Raw genomic sequence first — 23,650 nt, forward strand, 5'->3', positions numbered from 1 at the left:
GTGAGAATGGGCACCGTCACCCCTGCCATGAGTCACATCTGCGTCTTGGAGTGACACACGGGACACATGCACTGGCTGGTGACGTCACTGAACAGCCGCACTAGGGAGGGGGAACCCGTGCCTGTGCAAGGAGCAAGTATGCCAGGCGCCTGGGCGGGGCTCGTGACGCGCCACGGCCTTGAGCGCGCTGCCCACGTGCTGCGGTATTTAAAAGTTTTGGAAAGCGCGGAAACGAAAGAGAGACACCCGAAGACAGACCAGCGAATACAGGAGCAGAACCGAGAAGACAGCAAGGGAGAGGCAGAGCAAGGGACAGTCACCCTGTTTAACTACAGGAAACGCCGACAGCAAGCGCCGTGTTAGAAGCGCAGCGAGATCCAGGACCAAGGATAGCGCACTTGGCAAAGATGAGAACCAGCGGCTGCAGGCACTCAGCTCGGCAGAGCCCGCACAGCGGTGCCTCCGGTCTCAGAATGCTCCTGCCGACTCCGGTATGCAGCGCCCCACTGCTCCTGCTCCTGCTCTTCGCTTACTGCTTTGGAACATGCAGAGGTAAGGAGCGAGCATCCTCTAACAAACGATGAGCGCGCGCTGCTTCCGCACTGCTGATAGGTTCGCTTGGTGCGCGCGCCGTCCAGCAGGGCAGCAGCGATCACAGTAGAGCTGCGCCTATGGCTGCCAAGGTGCCCTGCGCCGGGGCTAGGACACCCACATGTAGAGTGCCCTTTGGTGGGCAAAGCATGCTGAAAAGCGCCCCGTCGCTTGCCTGTCTCTGTGCATGGGCAGTAGCCCAAACCTCTTGCAAACCATTCTCTAAAGTCTCCCGCTCTCAGGTGACATTCCCCAGCTGGAACACGTCCTCAGTTGTCCTGGTTCTCAGATACCTGCTGCTTCCCAAGCTGGCGGTGGTCTCTTTGAACCGCTCTCTCTGCTGATTGTAAACCGTACACCATTGAAAACTATACTCCTCTCGCAACTTCTAAAAGTGGTCGGTGGTCGATGTGCTAGCACTAAGTCGGATGGCTGAGGCGTTCTCGCTGGAGCTGTCCAGCAGCCGTCCTCGTAGAGGTGTATCCCGAAGCACAGCCGAGGATGGCTGAGCACCTGGCAAGCGCCGGCTGCATCTTCGTCGTGAGTGACATATGGCAAACCTCGGCAGATGGCCAAATCCTGGCAGCTCAGTCCAAGTTATCATAGACAAAACCGCGCAATAGGCGCCACCCCGTTTGCCTGTCCCACCTCTGCCCCAAACTGAAAAAAGGTACTTTACCAGAACTTGGATGTGCGGAAACTTTAAAGGCACTTTTACTGTTTCTTTCTCATCCAGCCCGCTGCATGTACCCTGTCCCCTCGCGTACTTGCATTGCTTTCTCTTCGTCCTGTCCTGATAGTACCCGTAACGGTGCCTAATCTTTCCAATTGATGGTAACGTTTCGTAACCTTATAACAAGGAACACCTATCCATACCCATTAACCATGTCCACTTACTTCAGGCATCTTGTGCAACGTCGATGAGTTTGTTAAATTAACATCAGTAACCTCAGCAGAGATCAACAACGAAAATGACTGCCAGATACTTGAGTTACCCAGGGCTTCAATACAGAAGAGGAAGGGGCCGCCGCCCCACCTCTCGAATATTGGTTGGTTGTAGCTCCAGCCCTCCCAACCTCCTCCCGTTGAATCTTGAGGTCAGGTTAGACTGTCTGCGTGCCCCTGTACAAAGCGTGTACGCAGCTGGAGGCTCGTCCTTATAAGACTTATAATAGCATGACATGAGAGCAGGCCAGTCGCGCGCCCTCTGCAGGGCTGGCTTTTACATAGCTGATATGTTTGTTATTTTCAGGGCTTGTGGCTCGCGGAGGCCCTGCAGCGTTTCTTTTTGGGCAGTTGGTGATTGTTAAGCAGGTTATGCAGTCACGTGCCCCTGCGTTTCAAAAGTAAGAAGAATAAAAACACGTCTGTATTGGTTACCTCGCTTTCACAAAGTGACGAAATCTGTGGTATCCAGAACGTGTTGTAAATGTTGGATTTTCAATTTAAAAGTTACTACTCTTGCCCCCCTGGGATTCAAACTTGTAATCTCCTGGTTAGGCATAGTCCTCGACTGATAGCCCACTCAACCTTTAAACTATTATACTGGTATTACAACATGTGACATGTATGGAACATACAGATCTATGCAGCAGGTACACAATTCTCTCGAGGGACCTCAATAATGTTGGAACCTTAGGTTACAAACAGCACCTAGTAAATTCTCACTGAGCCATTTTAAGAGATACAGTATGAGCAGGCCACACAATTATATATGTAGCGAGTGCATTAACACATGGAGCTATTTTACAAGCCTCATCATCCGTAATGTGCACGTTATATCCGTATTTCTCCAGCTGGTGCATTAACCCACTGTGTCTAGACAAAGACCTCTTCATCAGATGCTTAACCCCGGACAAACTTTCTGGCACTGTGGGGGGCGGGGGACGTGAGGATGCGAAGGAGGGGGGAGGTAGAGACATACACACCACTGCAGCTTAAACTCAGTACAATAACACTATGAAAATTGTAACTTGATCTCAACTCATTCTATGTGCTATATTATAACAAGGAAAGTGATACGGAACCGAAATATAAATAACTGTCATCGCACGTGTAAACGGAATTACGTTGACATATTTAAACAGAGATCTTATTTATACGAATCAATGACACTCCTTTTAATGGTCCTAGAAGGATGGACAGATTTCTCAGGACACTTATGTTTGAAGCCTCTAAACCTTTAGGTTACGTAGATCGTCTCAGTACTGAGATGCCAGTGCACTTCAGTTCAGGAGAGAGGTGCAGAGAATAGCAGTGTATGGTGCTGGTCAGGACAGGAGTGCTTTGTTAGATCTCTGTGGATAGTTGAGTTCTGGAAAGGCAATTTTTGAGAGATCTGTTCATGTGTATGCACTGGCTCACCAGTGCATACTCCAAATCAAGACCAAGGCTCATAGTGTGAGCTCCGTGAATGCCTGGTTACTTACCGGTAATCTTCATTACTCCGAGTATTGTCCACCTTGCCACATGAGTTCCCATCCCTCCCGCCCCTGTTTGGCTATCAGCTTCATGTGGTTCTTGGGGCTTGGTAGTTCTACAGGAAGTGGGGTCAAGGGTGAGGGGGGTCGGCCATGTTGGGGAGGGATGGGAGGCATGGGGTGCTAATTTGCTTTGGAAGGTTCTGGTGTGGAGCTAAAGCTCATTACGTAACTCTGGTGCCGAGGAAGACTTACGAGGAGGTAATGGCTCTGTACTCAGATAGTGCTGCATAGCGCAGATTAGCACAGATGTGGATGGTGTGAGCACAGTGGATAGTTTTACTGGTACAGGATTGAGTACTGCAGGTTAGGTAATGGTGCACTGAGAGAACTCTGTGCTGTCTGCATGATGCACATCAGGATAGAAGAGCATCATGGGTAAGAACGGTGGGTGTCTCCGTACTGACATAGATTTGCATGGTGCCTGGGATGACTGGTTGATATTGTGGGCCATATACCATTCTGTTAATGCACCTCAACCGTGACCTGCAGTGCCCTTATCATTCCAGTACAAATATCCTCCTTATAACTTTGCCCGTTCACTTAAATTGTATTGTAGTGCATTGGTATTTATATAATGCTTCCATACCTCTTGCAAGACCCAAAGCGCATTCTGGGCTGTAGTATCCACTGCTCTTTCAGTACTGAGAACTTACATTGCTGTCAAAAGGTCTTGTCTACTTTAAGGGCACTTTCTTTATTAAAAGGCAATACATACTCACAGGGTACACAACATATTCCTAATCAGGGCTCCAGGTTTTTCATTTTTAATGATTTTTACACATTCATTTAGGCAGAAAGCCATCTGCCTCTTTGTCTGCATTTATTCTTAAATGTGGAAAAAATTGAAAATAAGTTTTCTGTTGAGTTATTCTCAATGCTGTCGCTCATAGCTGCCAATCCAACGCTGTGCAGATAGACAGGCCGCGGAGCAAAAACAGGGAAAAGGTTTTCTGAAGGAACTATAACCAGCATGCCGTTTTATGGAATAAGAAAAAACAATAAGGCATTCAAATGGGAGTGTTATCTTCTCAATTAAATAGGAGTGGGTAATAAAAGTGGATATTCCAGTTGCAGCTTCATTTTTTCACAAAACACTCAATAGATATAGGTATATACAGATAAAGAGCAAAAAATCAATCTGTAGAGCAAACACCATAAAACCAGGACTCCGGTTCATAATGTAAGTGGCTTTGTCTTGAAGTATACCAAGAAATACTGCAAAAACTCTACACATACTACTAAAATGCACTCATTTTTACTGGACACCTGACTGGAGGGGAAGACAGCACAGGATAAAGGGACTTAAAGGTCTCCCTGTATCCCAAGGCTACCGCCCATCCCGCCAAGCTTACCACTGTGAAAACAGAATATCGGGTTTTAAATATCTGCATCAAGAAATATTATGCCCAGAATGTCAGTGGCAGGATACCCTCGGGTGATAGTGTGCTTTACAAATACCCATAACATAACTAAAAGAATGTTGTGAGGATAAGTATATATTGGGAAATTAGGTTTACTGTACTTACCCCACATACATGTACTTTGACCATGTATAGATCTCCAAGGTACCTAGACATGGAGTCAAGAATAGTAAATCTTAAGCTTGCCAATATATACTTATCTTCAGGATATTCTTTGATATTTGCTACTAGATATTCTGGCGTACCAGGGACGTCTATGCACACTGTGCTATAGAAACTGAGACCAGAGTAACATTGACTTTACAAGTAGATTTGACACCCAGTTGTTAATATAGAAATTCAAGCATTGAATGTGGGTTGATTCATTCCTCTTTCTAGTGTTTTCTGTGAGTTATGATTATTCCTGTAAAAGAGGAGAATAGTGTCTTCGCAATAAGCGGTTTTGGGCTCAATAATATCTCCCACGAGCACTTCCTTATGCACACAATTTACATAACCGGGTGGGAAACTGTGAGCATATTTATAGTTCCTTAGGTGTGTTATAACGGAAATGTACTATACATCTACAGAATATATGTCTAATGCAATACAGTGGTGAGTGATACTCCCGTATCCCAGGTCGGTATATGTGTCCCAGAGCTTTGTGGGAGCCTCAGCTACAGAACATTTAGATTTCAGAGCCACACCTGTGGATGTGCTCCGAGAGAAGCAAGGGAGAGCATACTCATATAGTAGATAACGTGAGTGAAATACATCACATTTCGGGTTTAATGCTCGCTAGTCTCAGCATCTCCTCGAAACATACCGTGTGTAATAAAGCCCACGTCTTCTGCTACAACATTTGGATTGACCCTATGATTTTAGCTTCTCACGGTGAAGACATCTCCGCAGTGGATAACAGCGGCATGTTGGGTGTGTTTTTCAGGTGACACCATATTTCTACAGCTTAGGTAAACACTACCAAGTATGCAACTTCCAGTAAGAATGCTTTTTAAGAATCTTTTCCCGACCCAACAAATTTCGGGTTTTAGACACATCCCTCGCATTTGTCACTAGATAACCATTTGCAATAAGTATTAGGAGTGTGTAGTGGGCCTTTCACGCCAATGTAGGTAGCACTGGTCACGATGGGCAGCAGCTCATAAGTTCATTCATTTGTCTTGTATGAGAGTATGCATGAGTGCAGGCTTATCTGCAAGGCTTCGCAGCGCTGTGCAGGCACGCAGGCAGGCAGGCAGGCACGTGGGTTCGGGGAGTCCTTGTGGGAAAGGCTAGAGACATTAGAAGTGCAAGTGTCAAAGGGTTGTAGAAGGGGGGGAAGTCAATGAAGCGCCTCGCAGCAGGATGATTTTGTGTGTAATGAGGTGTAGCTTGAAGCGTGAACCTGCTGATCTTTCCCACAGTGGGAAATGATGGGTCTGCAGGATTTGTTTTGGATGACGTTTCAGAGCAGGTGAAGGTCTAGTGTCTTCTCTTTCCCATATGGCATTTTCTTATTTCCACACGGACGACATAGCTGCTCGTTGTTCGTGTTCTGCTCGATGTCTTGGTCCTGGTGGCTAGGTTGAGGGGGGAGGGGGGGGAAGGAGAAACGATAGTAATTAAAGCTGCAGAAAAACTTGGCACTCATTCAAAACACTGAATTACATGGGATACAGGAGATTTATAGATTGTGTACAGACGCGGCCTGTGCAGGTAACAGCGGTGAGGGGGGATTTCAAAGGACGATGACGCGGGAAAATTATGTATTTATTTAATTTTCCCTCATCATCTTCCGTCGAAATCCCCCCCACCAGGTCCCACCGCTCTTGCCTGCACGGGCCGCAGCTGGTTGTGTATGTATTTCAATCTCTACCTTGTTAAGCATGTTCCACTCGTGTGTCGCACGATCTAATATTTAGTGCTAACTTGTGGAGGGGGGATTGGCATGTCCGAGTCCAAAGGCTAGGATTGCTGCTATGTAAAAGAGGTGTGTGCTTGCAGAGGAAGGTTTCCTCCTGGTCAGGTGCGCAACCCCCATTGGGCTCAAAGGGCTTCAGGCCCCCCCCCCCCCCCACCCCCAGTTGTGTGTGTTAGCCCGGCTGAGACAGATTCCCGTGCACACACAGTCGCACCCGAGTACTTTACAGGTCTTTAAAAGACCATTTACTTGTTAACGAGCTTTGTTGTGTTTTCACCCCTTCTTAAAGCCCCTGCATCTCCACTCTGCATGTTACTGGAAGAATCAGCACCCCCCCCCCCCCGGAATTTTTAGTAGCCCCCCCCCCCCCTGAAATTTGGCTCTAGTTGCGCCTTTGCTCCTGGTTAGCCCAGTCTTCCCACCATGTAGATTTAGAAGTGCCTGGTTCTAGGGCTCGGGAACCATGCACTCTACACTAATATAGTAATAAAGACTGTTGAATAGTGAAGTGGAAGACATGCTCATCTTTATTCAGCCTAGCCATTCATAAAAAAAGGGTTGTGTTCTATGTCTCATTTGTAAAGTGGTTCGGCGCTAGGCCCCCATGATTGTAAATCAAACACACTGACACAGTAGTAGGGTACTGGGAACTGGCCCTTGGCACGTGCACCCGGCCCCTTTTATTAGGTGGGTCACCCGACCGGTGATGGCTGTGATGGGTGGGTGTGCAGTGTGGATTAACACCAGGCGGAACACTAGAACGTGTCCAGCAGGACACTACATCATTGGCTGCAGAGAAAATCAATATGTACGTAAAAGATGCCACCATCATCAGGGCACTGGTTCCGGTAATACAGTAGCCATTCACACAGGTGTCAGAACTCAATCCACATTCAGCCAAGTCTGGATGGCTCTATGACACATGAGGATAGAGAACCACTCAATTTACCCGAGGACTCGACCAATAACACCCACTTGGGGATCCAAGGCTCTGCTCTCACATTGCCTAGTGCTAGTGGCAGACAAGCAGCTGGTTGACCCAAGCTACTATGTGATCTTGTGTGGTGACTTACTCTCTCTACTGACTTTATGGAAACACCAGTGGTCGAATCAACGTGCTTCCTGGGGGAAATTAAATATAAGTCCTAGGTAAATGTCAGGTTTGAAATGGCCCTATTCCATGATGACAGAGTTGAACCCCACCTAACCCTTTTCCATCTATGCATGTTGGTGTCCCACCAGTGATGGCCCCTTGTGTGTGAATCACTTACTGTTGCACCAGGGGGGCTGAAGATTCTCAGCTTTTTCAGCTGCAAACTCTCTACCGCTGGTTCTTGCAAGCATCACAGATGGCTAAAGGCCGGAGTTTTCCTGTGGAATCCGGTCCAAAGGAGCCTCGGTTAGCCTAGATTCTTTCTTTCTTCCCTGGATTCATAAGCGTTCAGTTCAACGTCCAAAGGTGCCATCCCCTCTGCTTGGGACCCCCAGAAGGACACATGCTCCTGGTAGGCCAAATAGGATTAGTAGGAAAAGAGAGCCAATTCACAGCCTTAGCCCTTTCAGCCATTTATCACACACTCAACTCCAGAACATTCTCATTTCAAGCATACATTGTCACTCTAGCCCTGTCCCTCACAGCACCCACACTAGCAGCTTCTGGAGGGCTCGCAGATGCACCAGACACACAAAGACCCAGCAGGGAAAACAGACGTTCACAATCACAAACTTACTTGTAGGGAAGACATAACTACACACAGAATTGCAGCAGGGATTGAGTTGCAATTGCGGATGACTGAATTGTTTGTCGGAACATTGTCATCATTAGACCACCTTGATGAGGTTTTACAACTCTTTCCTGGGGCAGGTCAGGTTAGGTCACAGAGCATAATTGAGGCAGCTGTTTAAAGCCCCGTTACTTTTCTTTCTCCTGCTCTATGGTTTAGGTTATAACAAGCAGAGAGAACACGTTTATTTTTTGCACTCATTAGATAGTTCCAGAAAAGCTCAAATCTTTTAGCATGTTTCTACACGTTTTGAGCTTTTGCAGCCTTAAAAAATGACTTCCATTGAACTGTTTCTAATATCTGTTTGCAAAAAATAATAAACAGGTTTTTATATGTTTAATTTTGCGCTAGAGGTTTTATTTTTATTGTTCGTGTTTGCCGGCATGCTCTCTCTTTCATGTGAAAGAGATATGCACCAAGGTTAAAGTAGTTTGTGGGAAAGGTGATGGTGTGATCATGTATTATGTTGGATAAAGTACCCCCGGCATACATGATAAGGATATTGTAATTCACCATGGAGTTACATATCCTTATAAAGCAACTTGACCTTCAGCCTTGTTTCTCTACACAGTTATGGAACTCCTCGATTACTTGCAATATCCTTATAATGTATGGCAAGGGGTACTTTATCCCTTATGTCATGGAAAATAAAAGGATAAAGTTAACATCAGAAGTTATTATGGTCAACTACAATTATGGAGAACTGAAAACAGGTGATCTACTGAAATGGTGCTACCTATGGTTACACTCCTGTTTATGGAACAGGACAATGTGCATACTACAGTATTAGTAGTAGCTGGATTTTATGTAAACACTTTTTATCTAAATATAGATTTACTTAAGACTTCTCTTCATCCAAAATGTGGAGAGCTCAGGTTGTCCGAAATAGATATCTTATAGCAAAACAAAAATGAATGCCTATTATAAGATTAGTTATACATATTCTGCTATCCATATTGTTGTTTGATTAATGGCTGTCTCAAGGAAAATATCTCTTTTTATAGTTCGATTATTTTCTGGTGTTTTTGTGACACTTTTCAAGGAAAAGGAGCCACATAAAGATGTTTTATGAACCTATTTTTGCGTTGCATAAAGTAAATTACTAATTCATTATTTTCTGGGGAGGGTGGTGGCATGACGAGCGTAGTTTATTTAATTTTATTTGCGGTTTTTTATAGTATTGCCATTCATGGAACTGAATATTTGCATTTTACATGTAGGTCTTACAGACAAACAAGAGAGATATTGTAGAGATTTTCAAAGAAGTCATGTTCACTGGATTAAAAGGGAAACATCCTTTATCACACAGTCTTTTACACGCATGCCTTTCCAATGCAGATGTCTTTGCCACACGTGTTTTTACTATGCATGGTAAGCATAGGTGAGTTGAATATATATATATATATATATATATATATATATATATATATTATCTACTGGCAGTCGCCAGTAGATAGTTATAGTTAGGACCATGTTTCCATAGGAAATCTGAAAATTCTATTTTGAATAACTTTGGCACCGGTTGACGAATCCTCGCAAAATTTTCAAAACTAATGGGGCGCTACGCTCCGCTCCTACCCTGAAAGTCTCGGGGTGATTCGTCAAGCGGGGGCTTAGAAAAAAGGGGGGTCCCAAAACGCGTTTTCCCCATGCATTTTTCCATAGGACCTTTAGACACAGCTACAGCCCCAACGGCTGAACAGAATTACTTGTAATTTGGCAGAGAGGTAGCCATAAGGTCAAGGAAGTGCCTTTTGTAGGTCTGGTGTAAATCTGTTCAGTAGTTCCTGAGAAAATAGCATTTAAATCAATATATATATCTGGCAGCGCTCCGTGCGCTTACCGTGCGCTTACTGTAAGCTTACCGTACGCGTACGGTGCCGTGCGCGAGCGCGTTTCTGATTGGTTGTTAGATCAAAGTAAACATTCGAATCGGTCGAAACCAGGAAGTATCGGCCGCCATTTTCTGTCTGTCGCACTGAAAAAAAAAGGTAGATAACATGAAAAGGGGGCAACGAAGAGAGTTGCAGACCCCCTAGCGTTCGTCAGGGGGTTCACGAAGGGCCAAAAAGTATGAAAAATAAATTTAATAATTTTTTTAAAAAATCGCGGGGTGCGCGTACGGTAAGCTTACCGTACGCGTACGGTAAAAAAAAAAAAAAAAAATTAACAATCACATTTAATATATAAATCTAAGGGCCCCCAAGGGAGAAAAAAACAATAGATATTTTGAAAAAAATGGCGAGGCGTGCACGGTACGAAATGCGCAATGTGGGTGCTCGGTGCGCGAAGCGCACCGTGCGCGCAAAAATTAAAAATAAATACATAACTTAGCATTTAAAAAACCGTACAAATTCACTGAAAAAACCATAGGTTTCACACACGTTATAGTTAGGAATTAGCATTTAAAAAACCTTGCAAATTCACTGAAAAAACCATAGGTTTCACACATGTTATAGTTAGCTGTACATTTCACTCGTAAAAAACCAATGAAATTCCACGTTATAGTTAGTGCAGGCAACTATAACTCACGCGACCGCAATCCTCTGTTGATGCTAATACTGTATCTTTAGCTATACATATATTACAAATATTTATTTTTCATAAAGACACATATGTTATCAGTGATGTAATATCTGACATCATCAGCAGAGGATTGCGGTCGCGTGACTGTGTGTGGCGCCTCAACTGTGGTGTGCTTTCATTTGGATATTATAGCGGTCGATGCCGGATCGCGAGGCGCCCCGCTGCGGACGTGCAGCTCCTTAGCGCTGATGACAGAGAGCGCGAGAGGAACGTCGTAACCATTGTGGCAAGATCATTACTAGCAGGGACTCGACAGTAACCTGCATAGTTACCTACTATAGGAAGATTGAGTCGAGACAGGACAATAGCGGCATGCCACATGGACTCTAAAAACTTCAAAGACCAGAATGCTGTCGGATGACATGCCCATTGGGGCGGGGTCAACAATTGAAAAGCCGCTAATGCGGCAGAAAGAACTGTTTGTCGCTGATGCCTGAACGAAGATCCCAGTGAGCAAGGGCTATGAGAGCCTGAAACGCGTTTGGGGAATTTCCAACTAGCAGAGTTACCTGAGCTAACTATAACTTACACCCCCGCAATGCACTGCTTATGACCTCACATAATACATCACCCATGCCATGGTCAGTGACATCACTGATGACATCTCAAATGATATCACTGATGGCATCATCCAGTGAGTATGAGTTGGTTCTAATGGTTTCTGAGTGTTAAAGATATATGCTAAGGTACTTCAAAGTAAAATGAGTATCGTTTGTATACTACTAAGAAGGGATACGATTTGTAACACATATATGATTGGCTCTGTGACTGTGTCTATCTATGTGCGAGTGGGTGTGTGAGTAGCTATATGGGTGAGCAAGTGACTGTGTGTAGCTGTGTGGGTGAGTGAGTGGGTGTGTCAGTGGTATATAGGTGAGTGAGTGAGGCTGTATAGGTGAGCGCTGGGGTGTGTGAGTGGCTGTTTGGGTGTGGGAATGGGTAAATAACTGTTGTTTGGGTGAGTGAGTGGGTGTGTAATTGACTGTGTGGGTGAGAGAGTAAATGTGAAAGTGACCATATGGGTGAGTGTGACCTTGTGTCGGTGACTGTATAGGTGAGTGAGTACATGTGTTAGTTTCTCTAGGAGTAGTTGAGTGGATGTGTGAGTAACTGTATGGACGAGTGAGTGGCTGTATGATTGACTTTATGGTTGAGTGAGTAGGTGTGTAAGTGGCAGCATGGGTGTATGAGTGGGTGTGTTAGTGTCTGTATGTCTGTTTAACTGGATGTGAAAGTGGCTGTATTGGTGAGTGAGTAGTGCATGAGTGGCAGTATGGGGGAGTTAGTTTTTGTGTGAGTGGCTGCTGACTATGAATCAGTGAGCAGGTGTGTGAGTACTTGTATGTGTCTGTGAATGGGTTTGTGAGTGGTCGTGTGGGAGTGGCAGTGGGTGTATGTGAGGTTGTATATGGGTGTGAGTGGGTGTGAGTGGGTGTGCGATTGGTTCAGTGGATGAAGTCATCAGTGACATCATCAGTGATGTCATTTGAGATGTGAACAGCGATGTCATTAGTGATGTCACTGACCATGTCATAAGTGATGTAATATGTGAAGTCATAAGCAGTGCATTGCAGGGGCGTAAGTTATAGTTAGCTCAGGTAACTATAACTGCTGAATTTCTGTGATTTTGTACGAGTAAAATCTGAGCCTAACTGCAACGCTGTAACCTTTGTTTTTTTAAGTACATTTCTAATTTTAAAAAAAAATCTTTTTCTTATTCTAACATCACTGTGACCTTTGGATTTTTCAGTGAATTTCTAAGTTTTTTTTTAATGTTAATTCCTAACTACAATGTCCTTTTAACCTTTTGTTTTTTCACTGAATTTCTAGGTTATTTAAAATTCTGATTTCCAACTATAACATCCCTATAACCTCTAATTTTTTCAATGATGTTTTTTTAATGTTGTTAAATTGTGTCTTGAAACTATATCGTCCCAGTTTCTTAATTTTTTTCCATATGTTTTCTAAGGTATTTGTAACTTTATTGTGTAATTGCATATTATATATCACAGGTGTATAACAAACCAGTTATTTTTGTATTTCACTCTAATGCTCCTTTTAATTTGTCTTAGTGCATTTAGAACTGGATTTTTTTTTAAATAGTTTTTTTAATCATTGTGATGTTGCAATTCCAGCAGAAACGTCATGAGGAAAGAGATATTGTTATAAAGAGTAAAACAGATATATACTTATGGTCTAAACAGTATTTAACAAACCAGTTTACTAACATTATGTTTAAAAATCTCTGTTAAAGAACACCATTTTTTGTTCTATTTTTTCTGTTCGCAGCATCGCAAGAAGTTGCGATGACGTCAGTACAAACGAAGACCGCATGGTTTTAAAAAAAAATCTAAAACAAGTATATATAGATAGTGTAGACAATGTTTGAGAATAGGGGTTTACTAGCATCATCTTTGAACTTCTCTTTTTATATTTTTCTCTTAAAGAAACAACTTGTCAAATGTATTTTGCATTATCGCAGCACTGTCAGAAATTGCAATGACGTCGGTACTCACGAAGACCGCGTGTTTTTTAGAAAGTGTAAAATACATATATAGAGGTAGCGTAGACAATGTTTGAGAATATGGGCTTACTAGAATCCTCTTTTAACATCTGTCTTTTGTATTTATTTCTTATGAAAACCACTTGTGAAATGTGTTCCGCGTTATTGCGTTGTCGCCGGGTGTGGGAATATATATATATATATTATATTTTCTCCAATATTTGTGAAGTCATCGCGATAGTTGCTAAATCCCTGCGGCATTACTCGGCAGCGTGATGGTCGGGAATATCGCGCATGGTAAAAAAAACGTCTTTGGACACATAACGTTTTCAAACATGTGGTCAGTGTACCTCCACCCTGACCCCATATATCAGCTTTCACAAACATTTTCAGTCCCGGGACCTGTTCCACGATCCATAAAATGGTGACCGCAACTTTCTCTTCGGGTTGTGGCTAGCCAATCACAGAACTCCTGTTGGCTCACGTCGTAGCGATTAATTGCATTGTAGCCACAAAATATCCCCGAGCACAGATACAACTAACATTTTCTTGTTAAATTTCTTAAGCGCTACCAAACGGATTTACACCAAATAACTAAAAGCGTGACCTGTATAACAAAATATACCTTTCTGCCAAATTTGGTTTAATTTTGTTTGGTGGTTCGGACTGTAGCTGTGTTGACAGGTCTATTGGAATTAACATTGCATTTTTCAACCTCATTTTTCTCAGCCCCCACTTTACGAATCACCCAGAAATGTTCTGTTTGCAACAAGAATCACCAGAGCACCAGAGCACCGCAAGACTGGTCCTCAACCTGCCAAGACACTGCCACATCTCCCAGCACCTGCGCACACTCCACTGGCTCCCCATCGAGGCTAGAATCACCTTCAAGAATTTCACCCACACACATAAGGCCCTCCATGACACCAGACCAGCATACCTGAAAAGCTAACTCAATTTCCATACACCCCAAAGGAACATGCGATCAGTCCAGCTCTCCTACACCATGGTCCCCCACCCCAGAAAGACCAAATTGGGAGGCTGCTCCTTCTCCTTTGTCACGTCCAGAGCCTGGAACGCCCTTCCGCTTCAACTCAGACAGACAACATCGCTCCCCATCTTCGTGAGAAACCTAAAAATCTGGCTCTTCAACAGACCACCTCCTTGATGGACTGGAACCTCCAACCCCTCTCCCCAGCGCTCCTGAGACCCTTACAGGTGAGTAGTCACGCTCAACAAACACCTGTTCGAAACACCTTTTTTCTGGAATATGCCGTGAAGATTCCTCAAACAACGCCAAAGTTATAGGCAAGTGCAAAAAATGCTTTTCCTATGGTAACATCCTAACTATAACTACCTACTGGCAACCACCAGTAGGTAATATATCTGTGTGTTCATGTTTGTGTATGTGTGTGTATGTGTGCGTATATATACATATCATACAATGTGTAAAGGGAAGTTATTTTAGGGTGAAGGGTTCAGTAGTAAAGGAAGATAAGGGTAATTTTTAGGGTTTAGGGGCAGGTAGCGGGAAAGGGAGGCAACGGTTATTTTAAGGTAATTTTAAGGTGTAGGGATGGATAATGTTAGCGAAAGGTAGGGGAAATTTTAGGGTTTTGGGGTGGGTAGTGGTAAAGGAAGGTATGGGTAATTTTAGGATTTTAGAGGTGGGTAGTGGTAATTCTCACTCAACTCTGCAATAGATTAGAGAAATGATGGCTCCTTAAAATAGCAAATGAGAGGCCTGCCCTGTGCAGCACGTGGATTGAAAGCAGAATGTAAACATGCCGACAAACTAAAATGATACCCATCTATGTTTAAAAATAAAGTTGAAGAGAGCTATTTAATCCACCTGTGCATAGGTGTAAACGCAGTAAATGAAAAACAATTGAGGTGCATATAGACAAAGTGAAATGTAAACACACAACAAAGTGAAAGTGATGGAGGTTAGACACTTGTGTGCAACAGAAAAGGAGAAGCCCCATTTCCATATGTATAAATAGATGGTCACTCACTTGGCCATGCACTGTTTAAAGCTCATGTAAAGTGTGAAGAAAAGTCCAAATGACGGTGTAAGTGAGGCATAGGCCATAAAATATCCATGGCCCATGTTGGGTGCAAAGAATTAGGGGTTTATTTACAAGCCTCTTACCCTGCCCGTGTATCACTTTTTATCACTTAAAAAGTGGCACACCAACGGTGCGAGGGGCTTCTAAATAAGCTCTTAGGTTAGTGAAACCAGAATTGCAACACCATGCAAGGTAAGAGTGAAGTGTAGAAACACTTTCCTCAAATAAAGGCTTGTAATTCACTCACCTATCCATGCATATTGACAAATACTTAGAATACGAACTCTGAAGAAACAGTACTGGAGGTTAAACACACAGCATATACCACACCCATAAACATGCCTTGTGGAGTGTTAAACAATAGGTCCAAACCCCACTGCCAGGGAGATACCACAGCAATGGAAAGCAAGCCAGGTAAGTAGAGGAAAGAAGGAAAACATTTTGATCAGTGTTAATAAATGGAAACGTAGCACAGACACATGATATAGAGGCAAAGCCTTTAAATCATTTCAGAAATCAATAATATAAAAAAAGATTTTTCTTTTTTACCAATAACCTGAAGTGATATAACCCCAATAAAGTATACCACAAATTTCATGTGTATGTTCGAGCACAAATCTTTGGGGCCGATTACGATGGTGGATGGACTGGAGTCTGTCCGCCATCGTGGTGGTGACCGGGACCGTCCGCAATACATGCGACAGCTCCGCACACTAAATTATTATGTGACCTCCACAATGGCGGTCGCATTTTGCATTTTAACATTGTGGCGGGTGGTGCTGACAGCAGCAACAGCTGCGATGTTAAAATAGCATGTTTTACATTTCACTGCACGACGTGACAGGCGCCACACGTTGCCTGCCACTTGGTTCAGTGAAATGTAGGGGGTACCATGGGTACCCCCAGTGCACCCACACCTCCCCCAACACAAGGGGGGCCTGCAACGGGCTACCAAAACCAATCTCCACCAGCCTTTCAATGGCGGTTTACCCACCACGGAAAGGCTGGCTGGAGACAGCATTGTGATTTGGTGGATGGTGCATGCTAGGCACCGCCACCATTTCCTGTGTGCAGACCGCTCCACCGGGCAATCGCAAAAATTGCCTGGGTGGTTCAGTGGCGGGCGATCTTTGCATGTGCCGCGGTCCGAACGTGATTCCCCCTGCCATCGTAATGTGGCGGTGGGTAAATCGCGGTCTGATTGGCGAAGGACCACCACCACATGGCTGGCAGTGACGGTCCTTCCGCAATCATAATCGGCCCGTTTGTTTTGAAGAGGTAAAGGGGAAGTTTATAAACACTATAGAAACTTAGGATAAACTGCAACCACTTCTAGATACATACCACTCAAACTATGACTACAGTGTATGCAAAACTGTAACAACATTCTGTGTTTACAGGAAGCATGCCACTTCAAGTCTTTCAATGAGCCAGTTGGGCATTAAACTGTTTAGACATGTAATACACAAAAATGGTAAGCTAAAGAAAGAATGCTCTTCATATAGGTTTACAGCTTTACTTAACATTGAAGTTCAAATGCTTACTAAGATTTTTACCAGTTGACTGAGCAAAGTTATACAGACCATAGTGCACCTCAACGAATCTGGCTTATACCCTGAAGGAACACATGATTAAACTTGCAAAGTCTATATGGATGCTGCAAACAGATAAAAAATCATGGTAACTGCTGTAGTCATGTCCCTTGATGCACCCAAAGCATTCGACTCACACAAATGTCAGTATATGTTTATGATGTTGGGAAAAATAGGACTTAGACCTATGTACCTCTCCCAGCTCAGGCTATTATAAGAGTGACACTGGCGCAAATCAAAGTGAATGGAGCGCTTTTGACACTGTTCTAATGTGAGAGGGGAATCAGACAGGGGTGCCCCTTATCACCATTGGTATTCACCTTGACAATAGAACCTCTTATGAGCTGGGTCACATGCGATTTGATGGTCTAGGAACTGCAATGGGAGAAAGAGCGTGGGATGCAAGAATTTTGCTCTATGCAGATGATATTCTCCTTTATATGGCAGAGCCGGAAACCAAAATACCCATACCACTTCAGATCTTTTGTCTTTTCAGAATCAATTCTGGCTATGAAATCAACTGGAAGAAGTCGATGCTATACTCAGTAGTGGAGTGGGTACTGAGCCTTGCATTTAGATGCCCAATTTAGATTACCTGATGAAGTTTCAGATGCCAAGGGGTGTACCTCACTCATAACAAAAGGAACCTTTTTTCATCAAAACTTAGATTTAGCTTTAAATAGTTTTAAAAGAGACGTTCGACACTGGGACACTGTCACTCTCTCTCCTTGGTCAAATGACTTTATATTAGATGATAACTCTTCCCTGCTTCCTTTATGTCCTCCAGGACACACCATATTGGGTACCAGATGAATTCTATGTATCTATGCATGTGGTATTTCTATAGAGTGAACCTAGCCAAAAGGCAGAAGATTGCTGTACAGGGTCAAATACAAACATAAAGTCAACGGCTAATAAGAGGTTGCTGGTTTGTGAATTGTTAATGCATTGTAGTGTGGTGTTCTTTTAAACGCGTGTCTTCGACTCTTTCCTAAATTGAAGCACCATGGTGCGATCCTGATAGGTATGGGGATGTTGTTCTATTTTCTGGGAGTATATGTGGAAAAGCCCTGCTGCTTTTTCTTTTTCTTTTTTTACACTTCTTACTCTACAGTCTGACTGTGTCCTGACCGAGAATCATGAGCGATGGAGAGATTATGTGCAAGATAATTGGTGATTCTAGACATGATGGCTTTTGTAATTGGTGCAGCTGGTTTTGAAGGTGGTGCGTGCTGACAAGGCGAGCAAATGGAGTTCCATCAAGATGGGGTTGATGGGATCATATTTCTTCAGGCCATTGATGAGACTTGCTGTGACGTGTCGGATGCCCTTATGGGATCTAGTATGGAGTCTTGGAGAATTCAGAGCAGATGTTTCCACCATCCATATGTGAGAGCACAAGAGCTTGAACAGCAGTTTTGATGTCGCTTTCTTGAAAAAACAGTTTCACTTTCTTTAAAGGAGAGCACTTGTACCAGTTCATCTTTATTTTTTGGAAATGTGTTCCTTGAGTGTGAGACTGGTTTTCAGGGAGAATCCAAGTGACTTGGCTTTCACTGAAAGTAGTAGTTGAAAGTTGTGAAGGTTAATATCTGATGTGGAGGCAATGTTTGAGATATTGGATGTCTGAAGCAAAGCAGACTAGATTAGAGTTGTATATCATCTGCATATTGGTAAATCTTGATGCTGGTATCTGTGAGTAGAACACCACTAGCTCCATGTAGATGTTGAAGATTACATGGAATAGTATGGAACCCTGGGGGAACATGAAATTGATAGAGATCTTTTGATACCTGAAAGTGCTCATGTGAACAAACTGATGACCTCACTTTCTACCGGCAGTCTATGGTCAACTCCAAGATCATATTAATGGACTCTCCTGAAATAATAACAGTCTGGCTTCTGATCATGCTGTAGTATGGGGTGCTGGGTGAGGCACATGAATATATCTTACCTTGTAGGTTTCAGTGGAATAGGGTTTCTTTGCTAAGGGCTTTTCTGGACCTAAGAGGTCCACACAGGCAATACTTTTGATCCCTCCTTTGCTGAGGAAGCCTGAGTGATGGGAGTGCTTAAAAAGGTGATTCAAGCAGGGGGAAATCAGGAAGTTATGTCACTTCCTGTGCAGATGATGGATATAGGAAATGCTGTGATTTCACTCACTGTGCAGATGAATGGTGGGAAGTGATGTTCTCTTGGATGGCTTCTTATTTTAAAGATTGTTTTGGTTGTACAACAGTGATGTCACCAGTGATTTCAGTCAGCATGCGGAGGCACAATTACGCCTTCTACTATGGAATGGGGTGCTCCGCGAATTTCCATTTGAACACTGAGCTGAGGTGTATACTGTGGGGGTACAGCTTTATCCAACATTAAAACATACTATTGTGCATCCCACTTAGTGACTGTTAATGAATGTGCCTTCTTTGGCCACAGACGAACCTTCTATCAGAGTTGACAGACATGCACTGTGTTGGGAAGGGTTATGAGTGATCACCCTATACCAATGAGAAACTTTTCAACTTACCAGACCATACACAGACAGCATCAAAAATATGGAGGGTGGCATCTGTATGGTTGGGATTGGCCAATATTGTTAAATAATGTACTCCCCTCTTGCACAGGGATCTCCTAAAGTAGGTCAAAAACTGAAGGGATTCTACACATGGGACTTTATAGAAATTAGTAAGCTGGGAGATATATGCGGGCCATCAGGTCTGATTGCCTTTGAGGAACTCAGGAAAGAAAACCAATTCAGAAATATTTCAAAACTTACAGCTCCTGCACGTACTTACACATGCTTGCTGTGTGTTAGACCAGGCAACTTTGGCGTGGGTCTCCCTTCCATTTTGTGCTATTGCCTCATGTGGTTTTTCTGGTGTTAGATGCTTTGGGCACTGTGCCACTGCTATTCAGTGCCACAGTGCAAGTGCTCCCTATGGTAAAATTGGTGTATGGATTGGTGACTTCGTAATTGGCTGTTTTGGTTTACCTGTCAGACCCTAGTACAGTGCACTGAGTGTGCCCAGGACTTGTAAATCAAATGCTGCTGGTGGGCTTGCAACACTAGTTGTGCCACCCACAGAAGCAGCCTGTTTAGTGTTTCTAAGGCCTGCCATTGCAGAGCCTAAGTGCAGTCTGTTACTGCCAAGTTGACTGGCCAAGTGCACTCACTTGACAGTCCCTAAACTAGAAATTAGAGTTTAGTATTGGTTTTAACATTCTGTGTTTGAAAATACCACTTTTAGAAAGTAGGTATTTTCTTGCCTAACTATCCAAGCCTGACTCTGCTAGGTTGTGTATTCCTTGTCTGGAATTTGAGTGACAGGGGCTGGGGGAGTCCAGGAGACAGGGTGAGTCAGCACAGGGCTGAATAGAGAGATCTGCATATAGATGGGTGGGAGGAGTTGCACCTGAGATCTGAATAGGGCTGTGCCTTCCCTCCACAATGCTGGCTCCACCTCCGGTGGTCCGTCTGATGTCCCTGGCCTACACTGTGAAAGGAAAGAAAGAGTCATGTAAATAAAGTGCTCCAGGACTGACCAGAACTGGTTTGGACTAGGCAAAGGCCTGTCTGCCTTCGGAGAACAAAGAGAAAATAAGTATAAAAGGGGGGACCCAGACCCCAGAATGTTAGATCACGTTGGGAAACAAGAAGAACCTTTGCTGAGGAGAGGGATCAGAGAAACTGAGGAAGAGATTATCCCTAGCTGAGTGCTGTTTGGGGGATTGGCCTGCAGTGGTTGCCTGACTACCAAAGAAAGGAGAAAGTAACGTTGTGCTTTTCAAATCAACTTGTGAAGGATCTCCAAGGGCTTGAGATAGAACTTGCCTCCTGCTGAAGTCTCAGGGACAACAGACTTCACCAATCAGCTCCTCTGCCTTCCCTTGCTGGGAATTGAAGTGCCTGCTGTTTAGCTGGGCCTTCTGAGAGACTGCGTGTCGCTGGGAGCTGGAAGCGCGACCCAAGATGAAGAAGCGTGTCGCCGCCGCAGCCATTGTCGTCGCATCACCCGAGAAGAGTGTCGCCGTCGCAGCAGATGCCGTTGCATCACCGGGGAAGCTTGCCGCCGCTGCCACCATCGCATCACCCGAAGCGCCTCGCATCACCCGTGAAGAGTGTCACCGTCACAGCAGATGCCGTCGCATCACCGGTGAAGAGTGTCGCTGCTGTAGCCGCTGTCGTCGGCGCATCGCTGAGAAAGCGTGCCACCGCTGCCGCTGTCGCATCGCATCACCGAGGCGCCCCGCATCCCTGGAGAAGAGTGTCGCCATCGCAGCAGACGCTGTCGCGTCACCAGAGAAGCCTGTCGCAGGGCCTGTCGCGGCTCAGGAGATTTGTTGAGTCACCGCACGGCCGTCAGGCGTGCACACATCATTGTCGCATCAAGAAGAAGACACCATTTTGTTTCATTGCACCGGATCTTCATCACATCACGGCGTTGCGGATCGCACTGCCACGGAAGCACAGTAAGAAACCGACGCATCACCTCCCCATGCAGAGAAGAACCGACTCATCACCGTCCCCAAGCAGCAGTAGGGAACCGACGCATCACCATTCTGGTGTGTAAGGAACCGATGCATCACCTTCTCTGCAACACTTTCGTTGTATAGCGTTACGCATCCAAAGGTACATTGAACTTAAAGTGTCGCATTTACCATCTTAAGAGAACTAAACTATTTCTACCATTTTTAAAGTACAGTATTGTGTATTTTTTGTCGTTTGTGGTCTTGTGATAAGTCTATATAAAGAATACTTATTTTTGATATATAACCTGTGTGGTGTCCATCTGTAGTGTTGTCACTGGATTACTGTGTGTGTTCACAAATGCTTTACACACTGCCTCTGAGATAAGCCTGCCTGCTCGTGCCAAGCTACCAAGGGGGTGAGCAGGGGTTATTTTAGGAGTGCACCCCCTTACCCTGACCAGAAGCAAGGGTCCCTATTTGGTCAAAGCACCTACCTCTGCCAACTAGAGAACCCCAGTTCTAACACTGTGCATATTACAATCCATGCTTTTCCATTCACTCACCGGGCCTCACTTTGCGAGGTTATTTGTATTTCAGCTGGGTCTCCACTGTCTTTGTTCTGCCACCTAAGTGCCCGTGAGGCTGTACTTGGCTCCGCCTCCTTCCAGGACATCGGAAGCGGCGACCGGCCGGGCCAGGTACTACAACTACAACTCCCAGGTGCCCCTGGGCTAGGACGCTATCCTGATCACGCACTAGTCGGCGCATAAAGCCCCACCTGGTCCCTCGCCCCGCGAGGACGCGCGCGGGACGTGCCGGGCTAAGCCCGGGCAAAGGGCGGGCCGTCTGTGGCCGTCCGGGGCTGGAAGTGGCTGGGCTACCTCCCTTTCTTCGATTCCCTTAGACCAGTGAGACTTTCATAATATATGTTAATGCAATTGAGCAGCCGTTTTTGCTATTCTGCTTTTGATTTATGGTCTAGGTGTTCAGTGTTTACAAACCCCTGTGCCACCTATACATTTAGGAATACTTTATCATGGCGCTGCGCCTTAGAAATGGGAGGAAGATTGTACCAAACAGCTTCGGGGGGTCTGTATCTGGAACTCTAGATCGGTTCATTACTAGAGCAGCAAATGTTCTTGAAAATGAAATTTTATCTACAGAAAAAGGCTTTCCCTAGAGCTGTTATCCAAACGCTCCTCCTTGGGTACCATCATGACCGCAGTCACCCCAGAGCAACTCCGGTCACTTGACGCCACTAGCTTAGGATCATGTGTGGAGCGAGTAGGAGTGGGTGGGTCCACCATCATATCAACCAGCAATTCTTTCGACTCAATCTTAGATAGCATTTCTATACTTCCAAATAGTCCTACTGACCCCAACACTTTGGCTGCCCCTACCCTGTCCCATATAAATGTACCAAATTCTCCCCAAACTGGGAAAACCAAAACCAAAAAACCCCAATATACCGCTGGTAAAAGAAAGCGAGGGGGAGGGATACAAAAGGGTAGAAGTGCCAAGCTAACTAAAACTATTACCGTAAATGCATCTACCATCTCTAAAACGCACTATAGATCTGCCACCATTGCCTCAGGCATAACGTCACCTAAGTTAACACCCTGTTGCCCTGCTGAAAACCAACCCCCAAATGGTACTCTAGAAATTCTAGAGCAACTCCTAAGATCTATGTTGCTTCCCCTATTTGAGAGGGTTAAACTTATAAAGGATTCCATGGTTAAATTGGAAAGTGCCGTAGCGGCAAACTCTGCAACCCTCAATAAAATAGTGGAGCTCTCACGAGCTACCGGGCTAAAACCATCCCGGAGTGTGATCACTGATCCCCCAGAGTGTCATAATAGGAACTCCCGTGGAGGTATTAACTAGCCAAAACTCTCAATTACATCCCAAACGTTCTATAAATGCCTCATCCCAAACCCTTTCCATCGGTTATATCAGGGAGGGTGCAGCCAGAGAAGATAGAGAAGGTGGGGAAAAGTCAGCGCACACAGTATGCGGTGGTCGCCCATTCTCTAGAGAAAACCGTGAACCTGGGGTGGAGGCACAGCGAGCCAAGCTTCCTTGTATTAACCTCCCCCCTGAATCTGCACCCTACACCGTTATCCTGGCTAATATCCCTGAGATCCAACATGATAAAACAGAGACCCACGGGGAATTGAAGAACAAGGTGATCTATTGGCTAAACAAAAATCGTCCACTCCCACAAGAAATAAACGCGGAGATTTTGCATTTG

General features: G+C 44.6%; 1 protein-coding gene across 2 annotated transcripts in view; it reads left to right on the forward strand.

Moving 5' to 3' along the window:
- Positions 1-255: 255 nt before the first annotated feature.
- The window catches only part of NMU (neuromedin U), a 405,214-nt gene continuing 381,819 nt past the window's right edge, over positions 256-23,650 (forward strand). For both annotated transcript variants that reach the window (XM_085643295.1, XM_085643297.1), the window contains exon 1: positions 256-552. In XM_085643295.1, the coding sequence (XP_085499421.1) occupies positions 408-552 (145 nt within the window). In that variant the 5' untranslated portion in view covers positions 256-407. The remainder of the gene's footprint in view (positions 553-23,650) is intronic.

This window comes from Triturus cristatus, chromosome 2_2, assembly GCF_964204655.1.
Source record: "Triturus cristatus chromosome 2_2, aTriCri1.1, whole genome shotgun sequence".
NCBI lineage: Eukaryota > Metazoa > Chordata > Amphibia > Caudata > Salamandridae > Triturus > Triturus cristatus.